This window comes from Anarrhichthys ocellatus, unplaced genomic scaffold, assembly GCF_004355925.1.
Source record: "Anarrhichthys ocellatus isolate YVR2014 unplaced genomic scaffold, GSC_Weel_1.0 scaffold8, whole genome shotgun sequence".
Taxonomy (NCBI): domain Eukaryota; kingdom Metazoa; phylum Chordata; class Actinopteri; order Perciformes; family Anarhichadidae; genus Anarrhichthys; species Anarrhichthys ocellatus.
The window spans coordinates 7,866,671-7,890,203 of record NW_022280038.1 but is presented as its reverse complement, the minus strand read 5'-3'; the positions used below and the strand labels follow the sequence as shown (position 1 = coordinate 7,890,203).

The window sequence follows — 23,533 nt, the reverse complement described above, 5'->3', positions numbered from 1 at the left end:
AGGGCTTCAAATACAGATGTTTTGTCGTGGCCGTTGGCGTGAGATACCTGAACTAAGCAGTTTTGTTGCATGCACATAACCAAGTGTTTTAGTTAAAATTCACAACTTTAGCCACCTGTTTTACTGCAACTGTAGAGGAGTTTCATTATTTGACCTGCTGGGCTAACCAGTTCTTTAGAAAGTGACGCAACGGGTCTTAACCAAACATCTGCATGTGACGAGTCGAAAATGAGAACCGGTTAAAATTTCCTGAGCTGCGAGAAACTGTGCAAAATGAGTAAGCCTTTTATATTTCTTTAAATGCATTTTTTTGCAAAAAAAAAAACAAACCAGATGTAGTTTTTTAAGTGTCAAAGATTGTGTGATGTTTTATTTTCCTAACCTTGAACCTTGAGAGGCACTTTGAGATGAAATGTTCATTCAAATGGGGCCAATCGGTTGAGCAACGCCCAATTATTGGCCCTCTCCAACCAGTAGTAGTACCATTTAATCCGCATCAGAAATGTAGTTTTAATGCAGATGTCGATAAAGCAGTCTGCATTTACCCTTAAATAATCATGGTATTTGTTGTTCACGGTTGTGTAATACTGTGTGAAAACCTTCTCCTTCAGTTCATTAAATCCCTGCAGTCACCTGAAGGCAGCATAACTGATATGTTTGATGAATCTAATCAAAAGATAACAGTGAAGGCTAGATTTAACAGCCAGGTTTCTGTGAGAATTAAGACATTTGGGGAGGTTTATCCAAAGTCCAAGTTACAGTGGGGTGCGCGCTCTTGACTTTCAAATGTAACAGCAGGCAAAGTTCATGTATTTCAAGCTCAAGGATATCATTAGGGCTTGTTTTTGCTATATAAGCTAATATAAGAGACGTGGGGAGAAAACTAAATAAAGCTTTTCAATGAAATTCCATTGGATCTACATTTATGCAGAGGCTACGAAACAGAATGGCATGCATTATTTAACATAACCAGGCTGTAGCTGCAGCAGAGCCCTTCAGTAGAAAGACGATTCGTCGATTAACAGGAAATCATTTGGCAACTATTTGGATAACTGAATAAGCATTTTTTTTTCAAAATAAAAATGATTCCAATAAATACAACTCTAACATGAAGAGGATACGTTTTGTTGTGGGAGTGGAATAATGCTGTGCTGGTGTTCTTTCTTACTCTCGTCTTTTCTTGACTTCAGTGGCAGCACTGCTGTATATTCAGGCAGCTGTCACTGCAGCTCTGCGGCATCTACTTCTAAAAGGGCATCTGTCAGTCTCTCTCATGCTTCTTTAAGTGCTGCGAATGAATCGAACTGTACCAGCTCCACTCAAACTGGAGCTCTGCCACCCACAGTGGTTGAAAGACCTTGGCATTATGCTCTGTGATGGCAAGATTGCGATTTGAGTGGATACTCCCATTTATTGTAAAATCCAGTCTTAGTCGTCTTTCAGTTGAAATTAAATCCCTTATGGATGGAATTTGGGCAATATTGAATTCATGCATTTTTCAAACATCTTGGCAATACGTGTTGCAAAACAACCCAAAAGCAGAGAAAGTCAAACTAACGGAGAATAACTAGAGCACCCCCACTGAAAAAGGCGAGGAAACTATTGCCTGAAACTAGAGCATATCCGAATAAGATGGCAGATGTATCATGTTTAATGGATAAAATGACCCACATTCCTTTACCCCCAGCTTGGTGCAGGGGATAGGACTGGTTCTACCTACAGTATGTAGATGAAGATAGTCTAATCTGGCTTTGTCACCCAATTCCCAAAAGACCTGTACGCCTGCTTCCTCTCTGTCTCAGATATCTGTAATAACTTCACCCCGACAATGACCGTATCTGTTGACAGAAGCTCCTGTCCTTTACTGATAAGAAACGACTACAGTAGCTGCAGACATACTCCGGGGAACAAAAAAAAAAAACAGGTATCGGTATAGTATACGCTTGTGGATGCATGTGTGTGCGTCCCCTGGATCTCCTTGGCGCAGGAAGCTCCCCCTGTCCTCCTCCTCCTCCTCACTGCCACCAGGGGCCCGAGCTGGGGCGTCTGCCAGCATGGTACGGGTTGGACCCTGCTGAGCCGGACGCAGGGAGGCTGCAGTAATGACACACTCGATCACACCTAACACAAGACTGCAGTGAACAGCGGACACAAGCAGGCTATTAGGGAGGACTAACAGCCTCAAATCTGCCCCTGAAAACAAAGTCAAATACTTGAGCAGCTGAATGATGGAGGCTCAGGCAGGGCTAATGACGGCAGAAGGAGTTTGTCTCACAGATTATGACCGTCATAATTTACTAAGGCAGAGCAGGAACATAAGGAAATACATAGAAAAAACAACACACTACTTCATCGCCATGACCCCAGTTTGAATCTAAAAGGGGATCTTTGATGCATGTCACCCTTCAACCAAGTATGCCCAATCTCTTGTGCAGGATTTACATACAATGACTATGTTTAGTGCCAATTGGTAGAGGCGCACCAATCGATCGGCTGCCTTTCGAAATTGGCAAATTTCCAGCTGATGGGCCGGAACCAGTGACTCATTTAACTTCACCAAACAGTTCAGAATCATGCAGTAGAAACACTCCGTCTAGTTACAGAGCTGCATCCCCCTATCTGTCTCCCCATGTTTCCTCTCCGTCTTGCTATCAATAAAAGGCAAAGAGCCACAAAAAATAATTAAACAAAAGCAGAAAATATTAATAATGTAAGCCATAATGGAAAAATACTCATGTTGATTAGCACCAGATTCACATAATTACCAGTTCACCCTTTAAATCAATGTCGAAAAGGTGAAAAGGGCAACCTGATGGAAAACAATGGGAATCAACAGTTGCATCAGTGGCGTGGCAGGCTTGCAACACTGATTGAAAAACCCAGTCAGATGGTCGAGGTTTGTGTGTGCAGCCCAACTCACATGAGGACATTATAGAACAATAATTGGGGGGAAAAAAGCCACCAGCACCACTCATTGACATTTAAAATGTTCCTTCATTAGGCAGGCTAAGGCAGGAGGAGTAATTACTCTGAGAGACCTGCATCAGCTGCTGCACTGGAACTGCTGCAGCCCCCCCCCCCCCATTGATCTAAATGTGGTTTATTCTGCTGGAGTTGCCCCATTGATTAGAGACCCACGGGCCACATATCATTTTCTCTGTGCTTTCATTGTGCAGCTGCGACAGTACAACCACCCGGTCAGAGATACAAACTGTAGCTCGGGCCCAACGCGTGCCAAGGACAAGGTACAAATTGTCACGGTTACATAAAGCATCATGTGGCATTATTAACCCGATTGCAACTCATTATCATTGTGTGTATAGGCAGCACACCCTTAGTTAGATGGGGCTCAATGATCGGGTAATGAAATAATGAATGCCCGCTGCTCTGCTGAACAACACTGGCACTGCCCTTCACAGGAAATTAAAATGCTACACCTGAATTGCTCAGTTGGGCTAACATTTCTAGTTCTTCCCCGCATGGCTTAACTATGACTCAAACCTGCCCATGCATGACACTACATCTAATAGCATATATTAAAGGGGACATGGGTTGTCTCATTTCACAGTTCGTGGGTCGGTACGCGATCCATTATGTGCGCAAGCACTGAAAACGTGAGTAGTTCATGATACGTCCCCTTTAAAACATTAGGATATATCGTGGATTGGCAAAAAAACTACAACGCATGAAAGATGACACGTGGACTAAATTCAGCGTCACTGCAACTTCATCATTATTGTAATGTTCCACTCAAGTGTAACAGCCTTATTCTTGTCTTTACGATAGTTTTGACCAGGCTGATGAGCTAGTTAGCAGGTAAAAGAAAAAAAAAGAAAGTACCTTCCAGCTCACTGGCTTTTTTAATGAGCAAAGCAGAATGTCATTTTCTGGCTGCTGGACACAAAAGCAGTATGAGCGTAATCATTACGAGATATTTAAGGTGGAGGGCTCCCGATAGCTCCACCCCCAGCCTCATGAGCCAAGTGTGTTATAAAACAGGCGGTATAGATCAGACATTGGGAGTCATGCATCTGGTTAATGCAGGCCACGTAAATGCCTCTTCATTACCATGTCCTCATGCTGTTCAAGCATCTGCTCCTCTAGTTGTGGCTCAACCAAGTGTCCACTGGCCTCTTTCAGTCATTGTGCAACAGGCAGTTTCAAACAAGCAATCCGATTGGTTCAAGACGCTCTCATGTGATAACTCCAAACACACAGCTAAGAGAAAACCCTGGGGGGACGATGCAACCTGGCACTATTTGCTGGTGCTAAATGGTGAAATTAGACATAACATTTCGAATTGCCAAAAGAAATATCAGTTGTGATTGGGATCAAATTTGACCTCTTGTTACTGTTTAGCCCAAATGATTTGGTCTTGGGATATTCATACCTTACTCTGTATTAGAAAGCTGCTTCTGTACTTTCTATAACCGTCACTGCAGTGACTCAGGCACCTCAGCTAATGGAGCTGTATCAATACATCTGTGTCTTCAAAGCCTTGAACTGGAATACTTAGAAAATAAAAAACTGTGTCAATTAAATCACCTGTTTATTAGAGTGAGGCATGACTAACACACAGCCTCTCCGAGCCTCTGACTTGGCAACAAACTGCAACAAAAATATTGTAAATGAAGCACAAGTGTTATTCAGCTTATCCACGCGTGAAGCTTGTCACTGAAGAATTCAATAGTATAAACAAAAAAAAAATGATGTTCATTTAGCAAAGAAGCTGCATCCTTACATACGCCAGACTGGAGCAAAACACCTTCTATGTCTCTGACATATTACAATTATAAAATTATTATCAAAACAGTCAGTTAACATACAGTTTACAGACGACTTCCTTATTTGAATTTAAAGTGATCTAGCATACTTTCCATAGTTGCAACCACACAGTTTATCTGCAATTAGGGATTATGAGCAACATTTAGTTTACCGTCAGTTTTAGCTGTAAATCTGGGTAAACTGTTTGTCTGTTCATACCATGACTGATCGTCTGACTGCTTGCATTTCTTGCCCCACCTGACTTTCATCGTGGCAATGTGCGTCTGCCAAATTGACAGCACTGAACTGAGCTCTTCCTCACTTCATGACCACTGGCTTCTCAGATCTTTGTTCTAACCTCCATCCTCGTCTTCCTCTTTGTCCCAGACTCTTATCTACCATTACATTGAATTCTGCTTTTGTCTTGCTGTAGGTTAAAGACAGACAACATATCTCAGTGACACAACACAGATAATTAATAGTGCCCCCTGTATTCCTTCTGTTAATCCCGTAATTACGTATAGTGTGTTTTGTGTTTATGAATGCATCATCGCTGCTGGATACTTCTGTCACAGGGAATGTGGCTGAGCACTAATCCGTGTCAAAGCATGACCTATGGATGAGCTAAACGACTGGATACCATATTTACCCAGAGCCGTCTCCATGACAACTCAGGAATTCAATCCGCCAAGAAAGACTCGAATGCTGTTAAAAAGGAAAAAATCTAGTAACATTTCACAGATTTACATTCTCCCCAGAGGATGAACCCTTTTCCATTTTTGCATGTTTAATGAACTTGCCTCTGTCAGGCCAGTGGCCACTGGCAGAGCAGAAGCGTCAGCGTTATCCTCTCGTTACAGTATCTAATTAGCAGATTACATAGCCTGCTGAGCACATTTTAAACGCTTGAGGAGGTTTTATTGTATTGACCCTGTGACCTTTCCTCTCGTACCACCCCCAGGATAAAATATATGTTTAAGGCTCACCGCTGAGCTAAGGCTCTGAGAAAAGCTATTTTTGTCCTGTGGGTGCTAACGGGGCTTTAGATTTGTAGTGTTGGTGAAGAACGTATTCCTGTGTACAGTCCGCTGAGGGAGAGAGAGAGCTGGCAGGCAGAGAACAGAAAAGGTGAACAGGGGGGGTCGAGTAGATCTTGACAAGGGGTTGCTTTTGTCTCCAGCCCATTTCTTTGCTGCGCCCCAGAGGAAGGAGCCAACGATAACAAACCAGTTACTTTCAACTCAACCCTGCTTGAAGGTTGACTTTAATAACCGCATCTGAAGATCACACATGCAGCAGAGCCCTGGCTAAACTGGATGCCGACTAAAAAGCAGCACAGGAGCGACGAAGGAGCTGGAAGCGGGAACTGAGCAGCGCTGAGGGGCATCAAAGGCTCCCCCCCCAAAGGGAAACACCAGCCAGTCTGCACATGAAATGACCTTCCGCATGTGACAGGCAGAGCCAATGTCATTACTGCGATTAGCTATTCAGGTCCAAAACAAAGAGCTGACTTGGAGTGTGTGACGAGGGAGTGTGTTCTGGGTGTTTGCCACTAATTCAATTAGGAAAAATTGGAGATCGCAATTACATACTACAGTTACGCGAGCGTCCGACCTTGTCTAGGCTTGACGGCGGCACCGCTGTAGGTAAAATCAGTCAAATGTGTGTGTGTGGGAGAGAAATGACCTACAGTAATTAGTTCCAATGAAATGCATTTGAAAATGACAGGTGGAGGTACAGGACTGAAAAAGTCATCAACTCTGTATGAGTCAACACACTGCCGCCATCCTTCTCACTCCACACATCTGAATGCAATAACATTTTGTATTCCGCACATTTCATTATTTCTAAATGTCTCGGTCGTTCATTGAAATGCTCCTAAAAATGCTGCGGCAGCACCAGCCTCTATAACAGCAAAACTGGAATCAAAACGGTGGATCGGTGGATCAGTGGACTCGCGGTGGAGAAGTACACGCGCTTTCTGTCGAGTTCAAACCAAAGTTTGTCACCTAAATGTATGTTGTTGACAAATAGAAAAATGTCCACCTTGCACCGTTAAAAATGTTGTCGCTTTTGGAAAAGTACTCATGACAAAAAAACTGGTGTGTGAAGGCCTTAAGAGATGCTACATTTTTGCAAAAAAAAAACTTAAAAATATTCCCGATTCTTACTGGCAACTGAGATACTTTTTGCAAATCAGCTTCTCTGGGGATATTTTTAACATGAGCGCAAATTAATGTTGTAATGATGGATCAAAATTTAGACCAAGCTGTGGAAATTTGTCGATTTCAATATTCCGAAAGACAAATAGCACTCCACATGAGGAGCTCACCCAAGGCTCAATTCTTTTTGTGGCTCACTGGCCAGGAGATATTTTTGGAGTTAGCCACTAAAAGCAATAATTAAATACATAATTTACTAATTAGATTATATAGTTGGCTGACTTTCTTGAGCTTTTAAGCTTAATGTACCTTCCTAACCTGACTTAATTAATACCACTGTCACCTCACGGCAAGATGGATCAATTAAATTTGAGGCCCATTATGTGTGGAGTGTTCATACATAAAACATCTCCTCTGACTGGCGACCTTTTCAAGGTGTTTCTCTGCCATCCACCCAGTGCTTACGGATGGAGTAAGGAAGTCAGAAGACTCCTGATTTAATAATGTTAAGGAACAACACAGGGAGCCCGGCTTTGCTAGACGTATGATGAAATAGATTTGTGGACGGACATTTATCTATTGCAACCGTGATCTGGATCATTAATTAGGATGAATAGAGACATCATGCCTGTGAATAATGTGAGCTGAGCTGATGAGGCGAATCGCATTAATCAATGAGAAGAAGACACATAATTACTGACGGAGTATTATTAGATGATTATTAGATAGAGTCCAGGAGACCAGGCGAGTCTCTGTCAAATTAGGAAGCTACTATTAGATGTGCCAGAGCCGAAACACTGGGGTCAGGCAGCCCTAACACTGGCTCCTCTGTGAGCAATCTGGACTCATTAGTGTAACATTCACTTTCAGGTCACTACTGAATAACTACAAGCTGGTGATCCGAGCAGAACACAGTAGAGAATGCATTACCACACTCAGCGTATCCTCATACAACGGTAAGTATGATATCCTACAAAACGTTACTCCTCATTTTTTGTGTGTTTTCCTCCGAAAGCCTGCAACATGTCTCAATTTCCCCTCGTTACATGCATACTGTCTTTTCAAAATAAACTTACATCTAGGTTAAAATAACCAAGGAAATGCCGTTACTCAAGTGCGAAAGTTACGTGACAAAAACATCAACATTGAGTTATTTCACATGCGGAACAAACTAGTGTCTCCTGGCTGAAAGATCGGTGTTTGTTGGACCCATCCATCTCCCGCCCGGTGTCTGATTTAGTGGTCTTTATATACATCCTCGTTCAAGACTACGGGGATAACTTACAAAAAGATTTAGCGGGATATCTACGAATACAAGTCCTCTTCATAAACAAAATGCAAGTCAACTGCAAGTCTTCAAGGTCTCCAATAACTTCAGTACCTAAGTGAGACCAGGTCTTATCCAAACATAGAACTGTTAAGTCTTTAAAGAGGGAAGTCTCAAGCTAGTCTTTTTGTGTTACTTAGAGGTCCAGTGTTGTGGATTTAGTGGCATCTGAGGTTGCAGATGAATACCCCACCGCCCACGCCTCCCCTCTCGAAGACTGCGGTAGCATGATCCGTCGAGTGCAAAACCGTGGAAAAACAGTGGTGTCTACGAGGACCTTCGCCTCGCCTACTTTAGGGGCAACGGAATTCAGACGGCGGGTGGAGGTACCACTGTTTGCACTTTGTCCTCACGGTACAGCAGTGTCCGAGAACCTAGAGTGGCCTTTAAGCCAGTGTTCGCTCATTGTTAGCTGACAAAGAAAGAATGATTCTTTGTTTCGAGGGATTTTACACAAATGACAACATAGTTATAGAATATCATATTAAATGTATGACAATAGATCTTCATGAATCCTACAAACTGGACCTTTAGGTAAACATTTCTCGATATATTCTCGATTTTAAGCTTCACTTTGGTTTTTTTGTTAACATTTCCATAACAACACCCACTGCAGACATTTCATAGAAGTGAAGTCTGATAAACACAGCCTCATGGGGGGCTTACTTTAGAGCAAGCTACAGATTTCCAAAGAGCTCCACTTAAACCTTTGGGACAGCAGCCCAGCCAGCACACACACACACACACACAAAGTGCAAAATCATGTACATGATGGAACGGAGGCACCGGAGGGTTTACTTAGTTGTTAAAAGGACGGACTGGAGGCTTGTGCTGTGTGACTTAATGGACAGGATAGTAAAATGTTTGGACCCTGTCTCCAAAAGCTCTGCAAGGAGGAAGTGAGATTATCATAACAGAGAGGAAGGACGGTCAAATCTACGACAATAAGACGTTTAACTCCAGCCCCAGCACATCTCCGACCCTTGATGGCCTCAGTAAGACTGCAACTATTATTTAACAAAAGAAAAACCTTTATTGATCCTCAGAGGCGAGACACAGACAGCAATAGTAGATATAAAAAAAAGTAAAAGAATGAAATAATAAGACGTATATGAAACAACTTAACTAAGAATGGAATAAAAATACTAAATAGAAAAGTATACAAAAGCATGTTGGGATAAAAAAGCAAGATAAATTGATAGTAGTTGTATCAATAGCATCAGAGCCAAGTCTATGTTAACGGTGTACAACAAGCTTCAGTTTATATATGTATCTATTCATTATTAGTCTGATTGTTGTTAACTAATTATTTAGTCTACATAATTTCAGAAAATAAAGGCAAATTCCCATCACCAGTTCCCAGAGCACAAGGTGTTGTTTCTCATTGCTAATTCACATTATAAGAAATCCTGTGATTTATTCTTTTATTGAGCTTCAAACCTCAAGTTCAAGAATGAACTTTAAAATCAACATGGTCGAGATGTTCCTAAACATCCACAACTCAACTCAACTGAGCAAACAACCCACATAACAGCTATTTACCTTTAATCAAGATCATTAAGGTTTTTGGTGTGTTTGGTTTTTCAATGATTGGTATCTTAATGTAATGTATATGGCATTATTACTATTACCATGCCATTACTGTATTAGTTGTGTTAGTTGCATTGTCATTGGTAGTAACATTGATGCTATTGATAATAAATCTTATTTTTGCACAGACAGAAGATTTTCCCTTCGCTGTATTGTGGACCGCCTTTCCTTTCCTTTCTACAAAGTAACCGTGTTCATTGACCTACTTTCTCCCAGCTGAAGGCAACACTTCCTCTCTGCGCTCCCTCAGCATGTTGTCCACACGTCTTTACCTCTGATGTTTTCCTCCGATCGATCTCAGACAAGGACAGATGAGAAAACCGACACAGGGGAATTTCCATGAACTCTCAAAATGTCTGATCCACCTTGAGATTAAGACCAAATGCTCACCTCAAGGTAAGAGTCCTTCACTCTGGCACAGTGACACTTGTAGTGCTGTCAAACTAAATGGCAGTTAAATTCAAAACTGTCGCCCTGCAGAAAGCCTGGGGATTTGCTTCTTGTAACAAACAAACAGTGTAGAAGACAGACGGGTGTAGCAGGGATATCCAAACGGATCACGTCAATCAAGTAGAGGATAATGTTGCCAATTCTCGTCTTTAAATCGGAAATGCTCCATTCAACAATTTATCCAATTTGAAAAAAACAACGTCGATTATTTCAATGAATGTGTTGCATTGCTTTTAAAATACTGTAAAGTAAAAGTGTTCATATAGTTACTGTTATTTCATTTGTCCTATTTATTTATCTATTTTTGTCACCTGTCCACATAGAACTGATAAAAAATATACATGGAAACCTTCCAAGTGCATACTGCTGTAATACTTCCGTTCTTACCTTTCACAATAAAAGCCCAAGACATATACACTGCATCACTCCTTACCAGGGTAAACTTAAATGCACTAGGAGGCGACTAAACAAGATAGAGTACAGTATGTGTTCATCACAAACAACTAATGTCAGTAGTTATTATGAATGGTCCACTGGTCTACGTTGACCTGGTATACGCTTTAATCATGCAACAGCAATGATGTAATTAATTGTGCTGCGTTTGATACGCATCATCTTAAATACATATCATGAACCATCTTGCCCTCCTATCCTGTATTCATGTCTCTCTTCTAAACTTTTACATTTATTTTTAAAAAAGCGTCTATTCTTCTAATTTGCATTTCAATATTCGATGTTGTGTGTCTTTCTTCTTTTGCTTTGAAGGCTTAGGTGACGCACTTTGCTTTTGTTTTCATCTTGTAGTCACTTTTGTCTACTCCTATCACATCAATCTGTGTATGTCACAGTTCGAGTGTGAAATTGGCATCAATAAAGCAAGAGCTGTCAAGGCCAAAGAAACCCGGTAAAAGTCTCCATGAAGATGTGAGGATACACTGCACCCTTTCATATTTACGGATATTTAATGAGCCTTGAAATCAATAAAGTGCTGTTTAGTGTGAAATTCAAATTGCTGTAAATGGAAACTGTAATGGAGCTGCCAATTTGCTTTGAGAAATCATTCCCAACACTAAAGAGGAGTGAGATGATCAGGTCAGATAAAGATTTTCTATTCCTTCTTTTTTTTAAACTTGGTCCTTGTACAAAGTTATCATCAAAGCCACATTTACCTGGTTGCTGACAAAGTAGTTGGAGAACATCTAGGGGAAAAGTCTAAATTTGTAGGAGATGAATTCATCAGCACTATTTTTTTTAGGAACCTTGAAGAAGAAGGTCTTTGTGAAGAAACACACCCACACTAAAACTCACACAATCACTATGCAAATAACAAAAAATGAATCTGGCAACTGCCTTTCTTTGTAACAAATCTAAATCCAGTCCTCATATAAACTATACTCATCAGTATCCTCTGGGAAAGTCTGATTGGTAATTCTGGACATATTCTGCTCACTGCGGTGTTTATCAGCTATACAAAGGCACCGAATTACAAGCTGTATCGCTTGAGAACTAATGATGAAAAACATGCACATATTCTATTTTTCTGAAAAGTCTGTAGCAAATGAGAGTAAATATAGTTTGATTTAATGGGGCTTTTTCTTAAGGATTTGAGCCAATGATGCAGAGGTCAATGCCCTTTTAGTGACAAGTCAAATTCTATGAGGGAAGTGCCAAACTGAATAAATAGGGTGGATAAACAGCTACGCTGCTGGTTTTTTCTGTAATTCAGGAAGTTCTGCTGCAGGCCCCTATTGTTTTTGTGGATGCTAATATTAATATTATTCAGAGGAAATCTTCCTTCCCATGCATTAAAATGTAGTCTGGTAAATTTCACAACATAGCTCAAAAATGCAATTTTTGGCAGTATTTTGAATCATATCCTTATGTAAGCTATTGAATGGAAATAGAGCTGTCAGAGCATGACCTGTTATTGTGCTGCGTGGATTAGAGGCACGTAACTTCAAGATTTAATAATAATTATTGTTCCGGACAGTTCCATTAATGGATCCTCCTGTATTTCTGATTTGTCTCCCTTCTTTCATCTTCATCTTCTTCCTCAAGACACCAGTCCCTGACTCACTGCTGCGGCTATAATTTAAATTAGTTTGGCCAAACAAACACAACACAGTTTGATACGACAGCTGCAGAGTTTCGCCATGGATTCAGAGATAACGCCTGGGGGGGGGGGGGGGTCACATCAGCCTAAAGTGCTGTGTTGTTTCTCGGATGACAGGTATCATGAGCTGTGATTGCTACCTTGAAGGCCATGTGGAAACTGATTTGCCAGCAGGTGGTGTCAGCTGGTGCTGCTGCAGGTCATGGTGAAACGCATTGAGGACAACATGTGATTAGAGCTGAGAGCGGCTGCAGATGAGCTGGCTGACCTTTCTGCATCTATGGTGGGAGGCGCTTGGTAACCACGGTGACACTCACATTCACCTCTCGCACTTTGAGCTCCCGAGAAAAGCTTCATAGAGCAGCATAAAGATCTTCTTCTTCTACTGTTTGAGAGATTCTGTCCCAACCTTCCACACTGAGACGATTCTTTTGTCCACTGATCCAAAGCGCTACCAGATACAACATATCATAGTATGTTATATATACAGTATATATACATATACTGTACATATACAGTATAGCCACAGGCCGTAGTTGTGTTTTGTATAGTTATTCTCTAGTAAAACTGAAGTTTGAATGTTTACTGTCATCCGTTCCCCCGACATCAAGGCAGACTGGTGAGTCATGTTTTAATTGGTTTAGCAGCTGCTTGTTTCTTAATTTTCATTTAATTTGATCTTTTCTTGAATACATTCTGAATGTTAAAATCTGCTTAATTAGCCAGGAGAGGTTTAAATACACTTGTCAGCAGGTAGGGGAAGTGTTTAATAGCATTGCTATCATAAAATACTTGAGGGAGACGTTTCTATTCATTAACAGAGCCGCTGGTATGTTAGCATTCTGATTGCGGTCAGCTGTGTTTTATCAGAGGGCAGAAGTTCAAAGATGGAGCCAGTGGGTGATGTTGCCCAATGCGAGCTGTATTGCATGTATTCATTACTGGGCCCTGACGCACAGTAGTACTATCGTGGATAAGGTCTGGTAATCAATCAGCTGATAATGTCTAACGTCTTTGTTAGTTACGGCAGCACTGACAAAAGTATGAAATTAGTAAAAAAATAAATAAATAAATAATACATAAGAGATTTAAAAAAAACAAGATAAATAATACAAGATTAAATAGTAGCATTATGTCCAGAGGTAGCATGACAGAGATTTATTATGGAAGATACAGTACCTATTGGTCAGACAGTAGATTCTCCCACAGAATAAGCATTTGTGTATCAATTACTCACTTGATTTCTTGAAGAAAACTTTGTTTTTCTTGCATACCTCCACGGCAAATGGGAAGCATAAAAATAAAGATAAGTCTTGATGAATCGAAATAAATGGGGGCCATGAACAACACCAGAGCTATACCAAAACATCTGCTGACAAACCCTCACTCAACTTATGCAGTATTTATCCAAGTCTAATCGATCCAGTCATATGCTGGGTACTTCCCAAACAGATCCATCTCAATATCAATATCAATTCTCCATTCGCCGTGGAGGCGTGCGAGGATAACAAAGTTTTCTTCAAGGAGAGTAATTGATATACAAATGGTCCCTCTGTGGGTAAAGTATTCCTCTCAGGAAGGATTTAGAATCAGCTCCCCTTCAAACAGCAGATGATAAACAGCGCCAATGCTGCATTCACACGGAATCAGATGGTAGACGGCCGAAAGGACACACATGACGATATGTTGCTAAGGTAATGGCATAAATTATATTAAATAAAAGTATTCTGTGTCCTATTTTATGCAGTTATTCTAGCAATGCATGTAACCTTAAAATGCAGCTTTCTGATAATATTTTATTGCAAACTTAAACAGCTTCCTCCGGTGTGAGGGAGTTACGTAACGTTGCCGTTATTCTCCGCGGGCCTCGCCTTATTTTTAAATCCTGCTCTCATCCACTAATATGAAATCCCGTTTGCCGTCTACTATCTGCCGGATTTCATGTGAATGCAGCATAAACCAAACCATGTGATCCAACCATGTCTTAATTAACTCGGGTCTCACCCACAACACTGTAAGCGAGCAAAAAGTTTTGATTCCAATTTCAATCCAATTACGTTTTGATCTTTCTCCCCAATAACACTCCGATGCTCTCGTTTATCTTCACTGCAACGATAATTAATCGACAAACCACCAGCCGGATGAGAATAATGGGCGCCTGGGAAGAATCAATACTACAACGCAGTCCCCCCCCCCCCCCGTGAATCATACAGCTTTTCATCAGCGAGGGGTAACGGAGCTCTGCCTCAATTTACACCGCTGGTTCACGTGCGCGTCTGTCTAGCGACTGTGTTGAAGACGACAGAAAGAACAAGTGATGCCTTCCTGGCTCTCAGGAGGGAGTGTGAGAATTGAGAAGGATTGTCACAGCTGAAGTGCATGTTTATAGATCAGCTCTGACTGAGTGCTCCTTTCGAAAAAGGCCCTTCACTACCCAATCGATGAGGCGATTATGTCATTGTTACCTTCCACTTGATTATGGAACAGTGTGAGCCGAACACACATCCTCCCGGCTATATAAAGACACAGCCGTTCTTGTAAACTGCTGTGTGAGTGTATGTGTTAATTTGTCCTTGGATGTTTCCTTGTTGGCCCTGTTAACGGCATGTCATCCGTGCTGAGACAGTAGAGAACAAATATTTACCTTGATGAACACAGACAGCTCATTAGATGTGTCACTTCAAAGGGAGCACGGTGGAAATAAATCGCCACAGCCACTTGTGACATAAAGGTGTTGTTTGTTTGTTTGTTTGATTGTTTGTTTGTTTGTGTGTTACCTGTTACAGTCGACGTGCAGCAGTAGGTGGGTGGCGCTGATGGTGAGGGCAATCTTGTGCCACTGACCGTCAGCGAGGCGGTAGGGGAAGGACTCGGAGCGCGGTTTGCCTTTGAAGCGGTAGTGGTAGCGGATCTCCTCTCTCACCCCGCTGCTCTCCAGCTCAAAGTAACTGCAGAGGAAAAGAGGAGGTCAGAGAGGGGGAGAGAGCTTTACCGGACAAGGTCTCTGGTCAGGGGGGAGGAACATCTAAACTGGTGGAAAACAGTCAGCATTACATCCACGAGGTCTTGTACAAAGCAGGTCAGTGAGTTATATTAGAAGGAAGATGTACAACATGTTTCAACTGGCTCACATGTAAAAACAGGCCTGTCTGGTGCCTTGTATATGGAGAGACATCAGAGATTTGGTGCAAAGTAGTGTTGTCCTGGTACCATATCTACCTAAAGTATCTCGATACGGATACTGAAACAATACCATAGAATTAGCCTTTTCATTAATTAAAAAGTAAATGTAAAACAAAAAGAAAAATGTTTTCAACATAAGCTGAATTTCAGTTTTGGTCTGCTTGTCAGAAAATAACTGATGATGTCATCTGATGACTTGAAACTGGCATAATCTAGTATTTTCATTAATTTTACAGACTAAATATTAACCTACATGCAACATTAAAACTCTGCTGAAGACTTCACTGATGATATTATATGGGCTAGATGTTATTGGGCTCTTAGTGAAAAATGTATTTACAACATGAGCAAATGTCTAAAAACCCGATAGCCCACAGTCAAAATTAAAGTGAAGCAGTTGAACCATATTTGGACACACAGTTGCCCTAGAGAAGAAATCAGCAGGTCATTCGGATTCCAAAAATGTCTGCAAAAGTTATGATTGAGGGCAAATTGTGACCGGATTGGACAAAACATCGGTATACTATGCTGTATCCCCAAACTGTAAATACTGATAACAAATCTCATAAATCGGAGCCAGATTTTTGGACGGACAATATAGCCAAAATACCCAACCTCATGCTTGTGGAAGAAAAACATATTTACACAAAAGAAATTGTCATTAAACTATGAAGATGAAATATAATTCAATCTTGCAGACAATATCATTCCAGCTGTAGTCCATGAGAAACCACAGTCATATAGACTACAATGATTTAGTGATTTATTTAAAAAAACACTCATCCTGACCCCTGAAAACACACACGGTTAGTTCCCTCATCCTGACCCCTGAAAACACACACGGTTAGTTCCCTCATCCTGACCCCTGAAAACACTGTCCAGCTAACAAACAATAGCAATGTGTGTTCACATGACAGTGAATTGAGTGTTTTATCAAACAGCTACTAAGATGATTGCTCCGTGTCAGCTTTGTGTGAAAAGATGAATGACAGCTTGTCGAACCAAAAAGAAAAAAAGAAAGATATTTCAGTCTCAGCTTCACTGAGTGCTTGAAGTGAGCCGGTGCTCACTGGCACACAGTACCAGCACTTCTAACAGGCGGCTGGTACTCTGCCCTCTCCATGTCAAGTTCTCGGTCATTATCGGCCGTACCAACATATCACGGGGGAGGAAGTGGGAGAACAAGGGTTCATTTTATTTTTTGTCAAATATTAATGAAGTATGATAAATGAAACTTTCGTCAAAAGTTTTCTGAACCTGCTCTTTGGATTTAGTATGATTTTACAAGGTAAATATTTCAAGAGGAATCAAATGCTTAGAGGACGGCTGTGTTATGGGTAAATAATAAAATAATTCTTCAACTATAAAAAGTTTTGTCTCATGGCTTTTTGGGCGTCATCCACAGTAATGATAATGGTCTAAAATGATGTGGATTTGCATAGTCAAAACCCTTGAAGTCTTCTACTTCTTGAAAAAGGACAGTACTGGTATTTTCCACTTCAAGGACAGGATTCAGCTGGTGGTATGATGCAGGCGATGGACCTGCAGCTCGTCTCAGCACCACATGCGCTCTGCACTCCGCCCTCATCAGCCACCTAAATTAAGAGCCAGCCCGCCAGAGGCAGCGGCAGCCCGAGAGCCGCGGGCAGCCAGTCGTGACATTTCAGCTTCCCTGCGGCTGAGAATGACCCCAACACTGGAAGCCCCTGGCCCCTCACACACGTTCACACGCAAAGTACAGTGCATGTGACACAGCTCCCCGATACATAACCCGATCCTAGCCTATTCCAATACATTCAGACACAAAAACGCACAGGCTCACATACACACAGGGATCAAGCCCATCCAATACCAAAGCTCAACAGCTCTCATGCATATTTATGGGAAGGGAGAGTGGACCCACTCCAGAGAATATCAATGGAGGCTGAGAGGAGGCAGATTTTTCCAACTTTCTGTTTGGAAAATGAATGAAACTGAGAAGAACTCATAAGAACTCAACACAAACAAAACATTTAGGATGAAATATCGAGATATAAAGCTCACACCGACCAGGTACACATTAGAATTGATGGCCTTTGCGACATGAAGTGATGATGTAAGCACTACAGTGCAGCCTCTGAATATGAGACATAAGAGGAGGTGGTTTCTATCTGATAACATTGTGTTCACCACAGTAATCGCTTAGATCTGTGAATGCGAGTCCAATGGGGAAACAAGCAGTCGAACATTTAGACAGTTGTTGTAAACAAGCCAAGCAACAGATTATCTAAACCCCTTAATTAAAACTTAACTACGGCAAGCACAGTAGGTCATAGTTGAAGAAGTTTAGAATTTAAGCTTAAATATATTTATATATTTGTATATATATATACACACACACACATTTTACAAGAGAAATATGTTATATGGCATGTGTAATGTAATTCGTCATATTTGAAAACAAGATTTTCACGTTTAATTGTTTTCATAAGCCCCTAATCCCTGTATGTTTGTTTATACGTTCAGTTAATAAAAGCAGTAGCCGTGTCTCCTACATAACGGGAATGAATATTCATAAATGAATTGCTGGAACCAAGAAAAGACAAAATAAATTAGGGGAGAGGGGCTCAGATAACAGAGTTCAAACCTTTCCACAGAGCTAATGACGGCCCATCAGCCCCCCACACAGAAGGCTGTGTTATTACTAAAACAATTATCACACAGTAGATTAACAGGCAACACAGGGACGTTAAATTGCGTTTGCATGCGTCAAGCTTTGGCTGCTCACTTACTCACACTTGTATGAGTGTATGTGTGAGAAAGAGAGAGAAAAAGAGAGAGTGAGAGAGAGAGAGAGAGAGAGGGGGGGGAGGGGGGGGGGGAGGGTCAGAGTGGGAATGGCTGGCCAGCTCGTCCGTCTCTGTACAGCATGTCATCACTCTGAAATTAAATGAATACATCACTCTGTGGCTGCGCCGGGCACAGAAGCCGACGGCTCGTCTGAACCGTGCTGCAGGAGACGGAGACGCTCAGACTTGTCAGCTGGAGAGGAGTCATTTGCCTCGAAACGAGGAGTAAAGTGAACGCGAGAGCTCTCCAGCTTCGCCTTTTCCACTGACGGGAGCCTCCTCAGGGCTTCGAGAGGCCTGAAATCACTGGACGAGCAGAAACACCGTTATCCTGATTTGACTCATGAAATAATCATCAGAGGTATTAACTCCACTTCACAGCGAGCGTTTACTTTATGAAGCATTTAGTAGTAGCTATTGTAACCCCCCTTCCATTACAGCACATTTAATGGAGGGCAAAAATGTATTGGCATGCAGTCCATTTGAAACAAATTGTGTTGCCTGATGGACACTAAAAAAAAAAAGTCATGTGTGGAAAATAACAGCAATGAGCCTCATCACCATTTAAAGGCTTTCTTTTCACTGCTGATCCTTTCACAACCATCTTTTTACAAAGCTATTTCTTTTTCTTACTAATGGCCATAGCGTGGATCTAACAGATCCCTAATGTAAGCATCCACGGCTTTCACAGAAAACAAAAATGCATGTTAGCATATCAAAGACAACAGAAAGTGTTGGCTCTGCAGTGGTAGAGAGAGACTCCTCCATGATTAGAATGTGATAGGAAACTGTGCTACTGCCGCCGCACTGGAAACAGTGCGTGGATGAGCACAAAGCAACAAAGAGGTGTCAAAATGTGATGGATTTAACCAAATAATTGCAAGTAAACAATGAACAGCAGACAATAGATGACGGCACATTGAGGGCTGAAAAGGACACACTGCTTGTGTCCTCCAAATTTGGACAAGAACTGCTGCACTTTCTGAGCCGCACTGGGAGAATCCTTTCAAAAGCAAAAGGATTTGTTGGCCAATTACGATGCATTCGGTCTAAGAATATGGACTTCAGAGGCGAGAGCCCCTGAACTGGGACACAGCTTTATTCCTTCCTCATTTCTAGTAAACCAAACCACAATTGTCAAAGAAAAGAAAATGCAAGGAAACACTTTGTGATGCAATTTTCTTCCCTTTTTTTTTTGTTGTTGCAAGAATGTCTACATGTTAAACATCACTGTCATATCTCTGTTCTGGCTCCACAGTGGTGGAATGAATGTAATGTAATATTGTAAAGGGAAATATCTGCAGATATGGTGATTTTGCAGGTGTAAAAGGGGATTTTCTGCATCACGACAGAAGCAAAATCTGAATAGACACACCTGAATATGATTTCTATTATCCGCAAAGTCAAGCGCTTCCATATCAGTGTCAACTACGAAGCTCCAGGTGACATGAGAACAGAATAAAAGATATTCTTAATGTTTACTACTGCAAGTGCAGACATTTGTCTTCGGAGTGTGCAGAGAGATGCAGAAAAAAAGGGCTGGTACTAACTTTATCTAAAGTAAACCAAAATAGAACAAGAACCACAAGGTGATCTCATTCCTACTCATGATATTTTGCCGCTTGGGCAAGAGCCTCTAGCATCACTATGACATCGGCCTTTTGCATAGTATCTTGCAGCAGTGAGGTTTAGGTAACGAAACCAATTAGTTAGGGATAGAAAATAAACATCATGTTTGGCTTAAAATAAGTTCGCTTGCAACGTAACTTAAGCCACGGACGTAACGCCATGTGACTCAGTGGCGTATTATCCAAAGTAATGGGAAAACCATTTCTGGAAAGAGATGTGGCTGTTACATTTTTCTAGTGTTATTCTATCATATCTTATTATCAGGGGGGTTACCTCTTAAACATATCTCAAAACATGGACAGATAAACGTTGTATGGTTAGAAATCGCTGGAGATGAGTGAGAAAATATGTTTTTGGAATTCGGAGAGAACTGACCCCTGAAAGCAGAAGTTCATCATTTTGGGAAACACTCTTGTTCACCTTCTGGCAGAGAGAAGAGGAGATTGATACCACTCTCATATCTGTTATATGCTTGCAGCTAGAAGCCAGTTAGCTTAGTCTTGATTGAAAACACTGTGTACTCACTCTGGTCAATGTACGTCCACCGAAGTGCTTGTTTTTGCCACTACCAGGCTCAGATTGTTATTACTGTGTCAACATTATAAATAAAACCCTACAGAGAAATAAAACAGGTTTTTTTGCAAACTTTCGCTTGATCCGATCGTTGTTGTGTGTCTCGCTCCAGAAGAAGTGCGGTTCTGAAACCTCGTGTGGCATCCATATATTGCCGAAATCAGCTAAATATTCAGCCATGACATGGAAAGTCTTTTTGATAACACCAAGGCCGCTTTCTGTCCATCAATACAACTAACTTTGACAACACCGTTTTTCTTCCGGCAACAAGTCACATGACACAATACCAAACAGACCCGATCAAGTCAAATGTTATATTTCTCTGTCGGATCCAGTTATGTTTACATAACACAAGCACTTTTAGCAGACTGCATTGACGGTGTCGAATTTCCCCACGCGAATTGCCCCGAGCTCATGCAGCTCACAGTATTATAAATGTGCTGAGAGCAGGAGTTATGGCGATTCAAACTGCTGAGTAATAAATAAACAGGCACAGTGTCGGGGTCGTAGGCTGTGGCTCCTGATATGGAGATTGTGGGCTGTGGAAGGGTCTGGGGAGTGCGGTGACAGCTCTGGGAAGAAGCTGTAGAGGTGACAAGTGGTCTTCATCAAAACGCACTGGTGTCATCTGTGAGAGAAAAGTTTTTTTGAAATGAATGGCTGCCCCAAGAGTGCTGGGTTGGCTTTATATCATCCTGTCCTTTTTTCTTAACCCAGCGGTGTCATGCTGCGTTTTTTATGGAGGGCAGCTGACAGCCAATTATCTGCTCATTAGGGAGGTCAACACTCTGGAGCTTGTCCGTGGAATGGGAGGAGGAGGTGGTGGCGGTAAACCAGAAACTACGATGTGAGGGAAAAAACTGGCACCGATGCCTTGAGTAACTGACCTGAAAAATGGGACCAGGATTGGTTGTGAGACATTCTGCTTCAGTCGTCACATGAAGACCACCCTTGATGGAGTTTCTGGATTCAGCAGATTGTCTCATCACACCGGAGGGTGATGGCAGAAGGTATAGAGATCAATGGGATGTGATGAACGGCAGCAAATGAACTTGTGTTTTCCCAGTGAGTGTGAACACAGTGAGTGTGAACACAGTGTGTGTTCACTGCGGCGTAATTAGCAGCAGGGCATGGTGCGAGGCAGACCGCCTCGGGTTCCTCGCAATGAGGTCCATCAGGGCAGTGATGCCATGAGGTTTAAACAGTTGATGGACAGGCCAGAGAAGGAGGAACTACAGGGTGCAGAAGAGTAAACAAAAAAACATCCACTTGGGTGCTTCTCTAAAAACAAATCCAAGACACAGCTCAGGAATAACTCTAGATTGTGTAAATTCGTATAGTTTACAATTTTTTGGGCCAATTTCCAGTGGAAAGAAAGTAAAACAATAAAAATAACAATTAAAAATAAAAATCCGATTTAAAGTGCACCAAAAGACTATAGTATAGTACATGTGGGTTTAGAATTTGAGATTTCTTATATTTGAGGTATCAAACTGAAAAACAGGCAGTGGTATTAAGGATCCCATTGTTGAAAGATACTTTCGTGGTTTCAGATGGGCTTTTTCTTTTCGCCAGAGAGCTTTTTTGTGCTTCATCCTTTCTGGAGGAAAAGGTCAGCCAAGGTGATGAAAGTGTCTGGGGTCTGAACACTGTCGGACAGGTGAGGGAGGTCTGGTAGTCTCAGGGGTGAGGAGGCTCAGGAGGATCCTGTCATTCAAACTAACAACAAACACAGTGGAGGGGAAGTGGGAGGCAGGGTGAGGTAAGATTGCCTTTTTGAGCCGTTGTGGTGCTGTGTGAGTAATTTATTTTCCTGTGGGTTTAATGTTCTTCAGACGTCCTTCTTATAGGCGTCTTCAGCAGAGCTTCTCCGCCCAATGTTTTTGTTTTTGAAGGCAATTTCCAAAAAAATGGAGGACGGACCCTGGACCTACAACCGATAGATAATTGAGAATTATTCAATTTTGAAGGAGCGCTTCTATTTTAACCAGCACAGCTTTTCTAGCCTTTACGGTACTCGTTCAGCGGTCCAGGAAACACACCGATCAATTGCATGCGTTGTAAATGAAATCACGTTTCGCATCCGAAATGAAGTCACAAAAAAATCAACAGAAGAGCCCAATATGATCAGAATGCTAACACATGAATTCACTCACCAACAACGATGTTAACAGAGAGAATAGAGCTGAAAGAAGTGGTTTAATAACCACACATAAAGTCCCTGCACACAAACTTCTGTCTTTAGAAGATGAGAAAAATATAATATTGTGACTTTTTGGGTGAAATCACTTCACACATGAATGAACTGAATTTAAAGTTGCAGGGTAAGGACAAGTCAGTTAAATTAATATTTCGGAAACTAAGTACTTTATTTCATTTGAATTGAATTTGAAAACTGACAATACATTTTGTTGAGTCTTGAATCTTTATTATATTTGAGAGTCAGCTGTTGACTACATACAGACGTTGATAGAACTGTTAGGCTACTTCAGTATATACCGGACTAAATCATAGCGGAAGTTAGACATTATCGTGATGTTCCGGACCTTACATCACGCACCACTTAGCATTAGTTAGCTGTAATTCTGGGTAAGAAGTACAAAAGTCTACTTTGTGTCAGCCTATGTTAGTTTAAATTCAGAAGAAGACTCTGAGGAGCAGAGGGGAATTATTGTTAGTCAGCATTTGTACCGCATCGCATCCTTTTTTCTGAGAGCAAATACCGCTGAAGAAGAATTCAGGGAGTGAAGTGTAGACACTGGTGTCTGTCTGAGGTGAGAGGGAGCTGCTCATCCCTCACCCCTTCACCTCTTCTCCACGGGGGAGATCAGGAGTTCAGGATCGAGGCCAGCAGGTCTTCCCGTCTCGTAACATTCACACACAAACCCATTCTGATGGCAAAATACATTTTATA

At 41.6% G+C, this 23,533-nt stretch overlaps 1 protein-coding gene across 3 annotated transcripts in view; it reads right to left on the bottom strand.

Annotated features, from left to right (window-relative positions):
* The window catches only part of LOC116384004 (protein kinase C-binding protein NELL1), a 233,874-nt gene that overhangs the window by 174,337 nt on the left and 36,004 nt on the right, over positions 1-23,533 (bottom strand). For all 3 annotated transcript variants that reach the window (XM_031848251.1, XM_031848250.1, XM_031848249.1), the window contains exon 4: positions 15,184-15,354. In XM_031848251.1, coding sequence (XP_031704111.1) covers positions 15,184-15,354 — 171 coding nt within the window. The remainder of the gene's footprint in view (positions 1-15,183; positions 15,355-23,533) is intronic.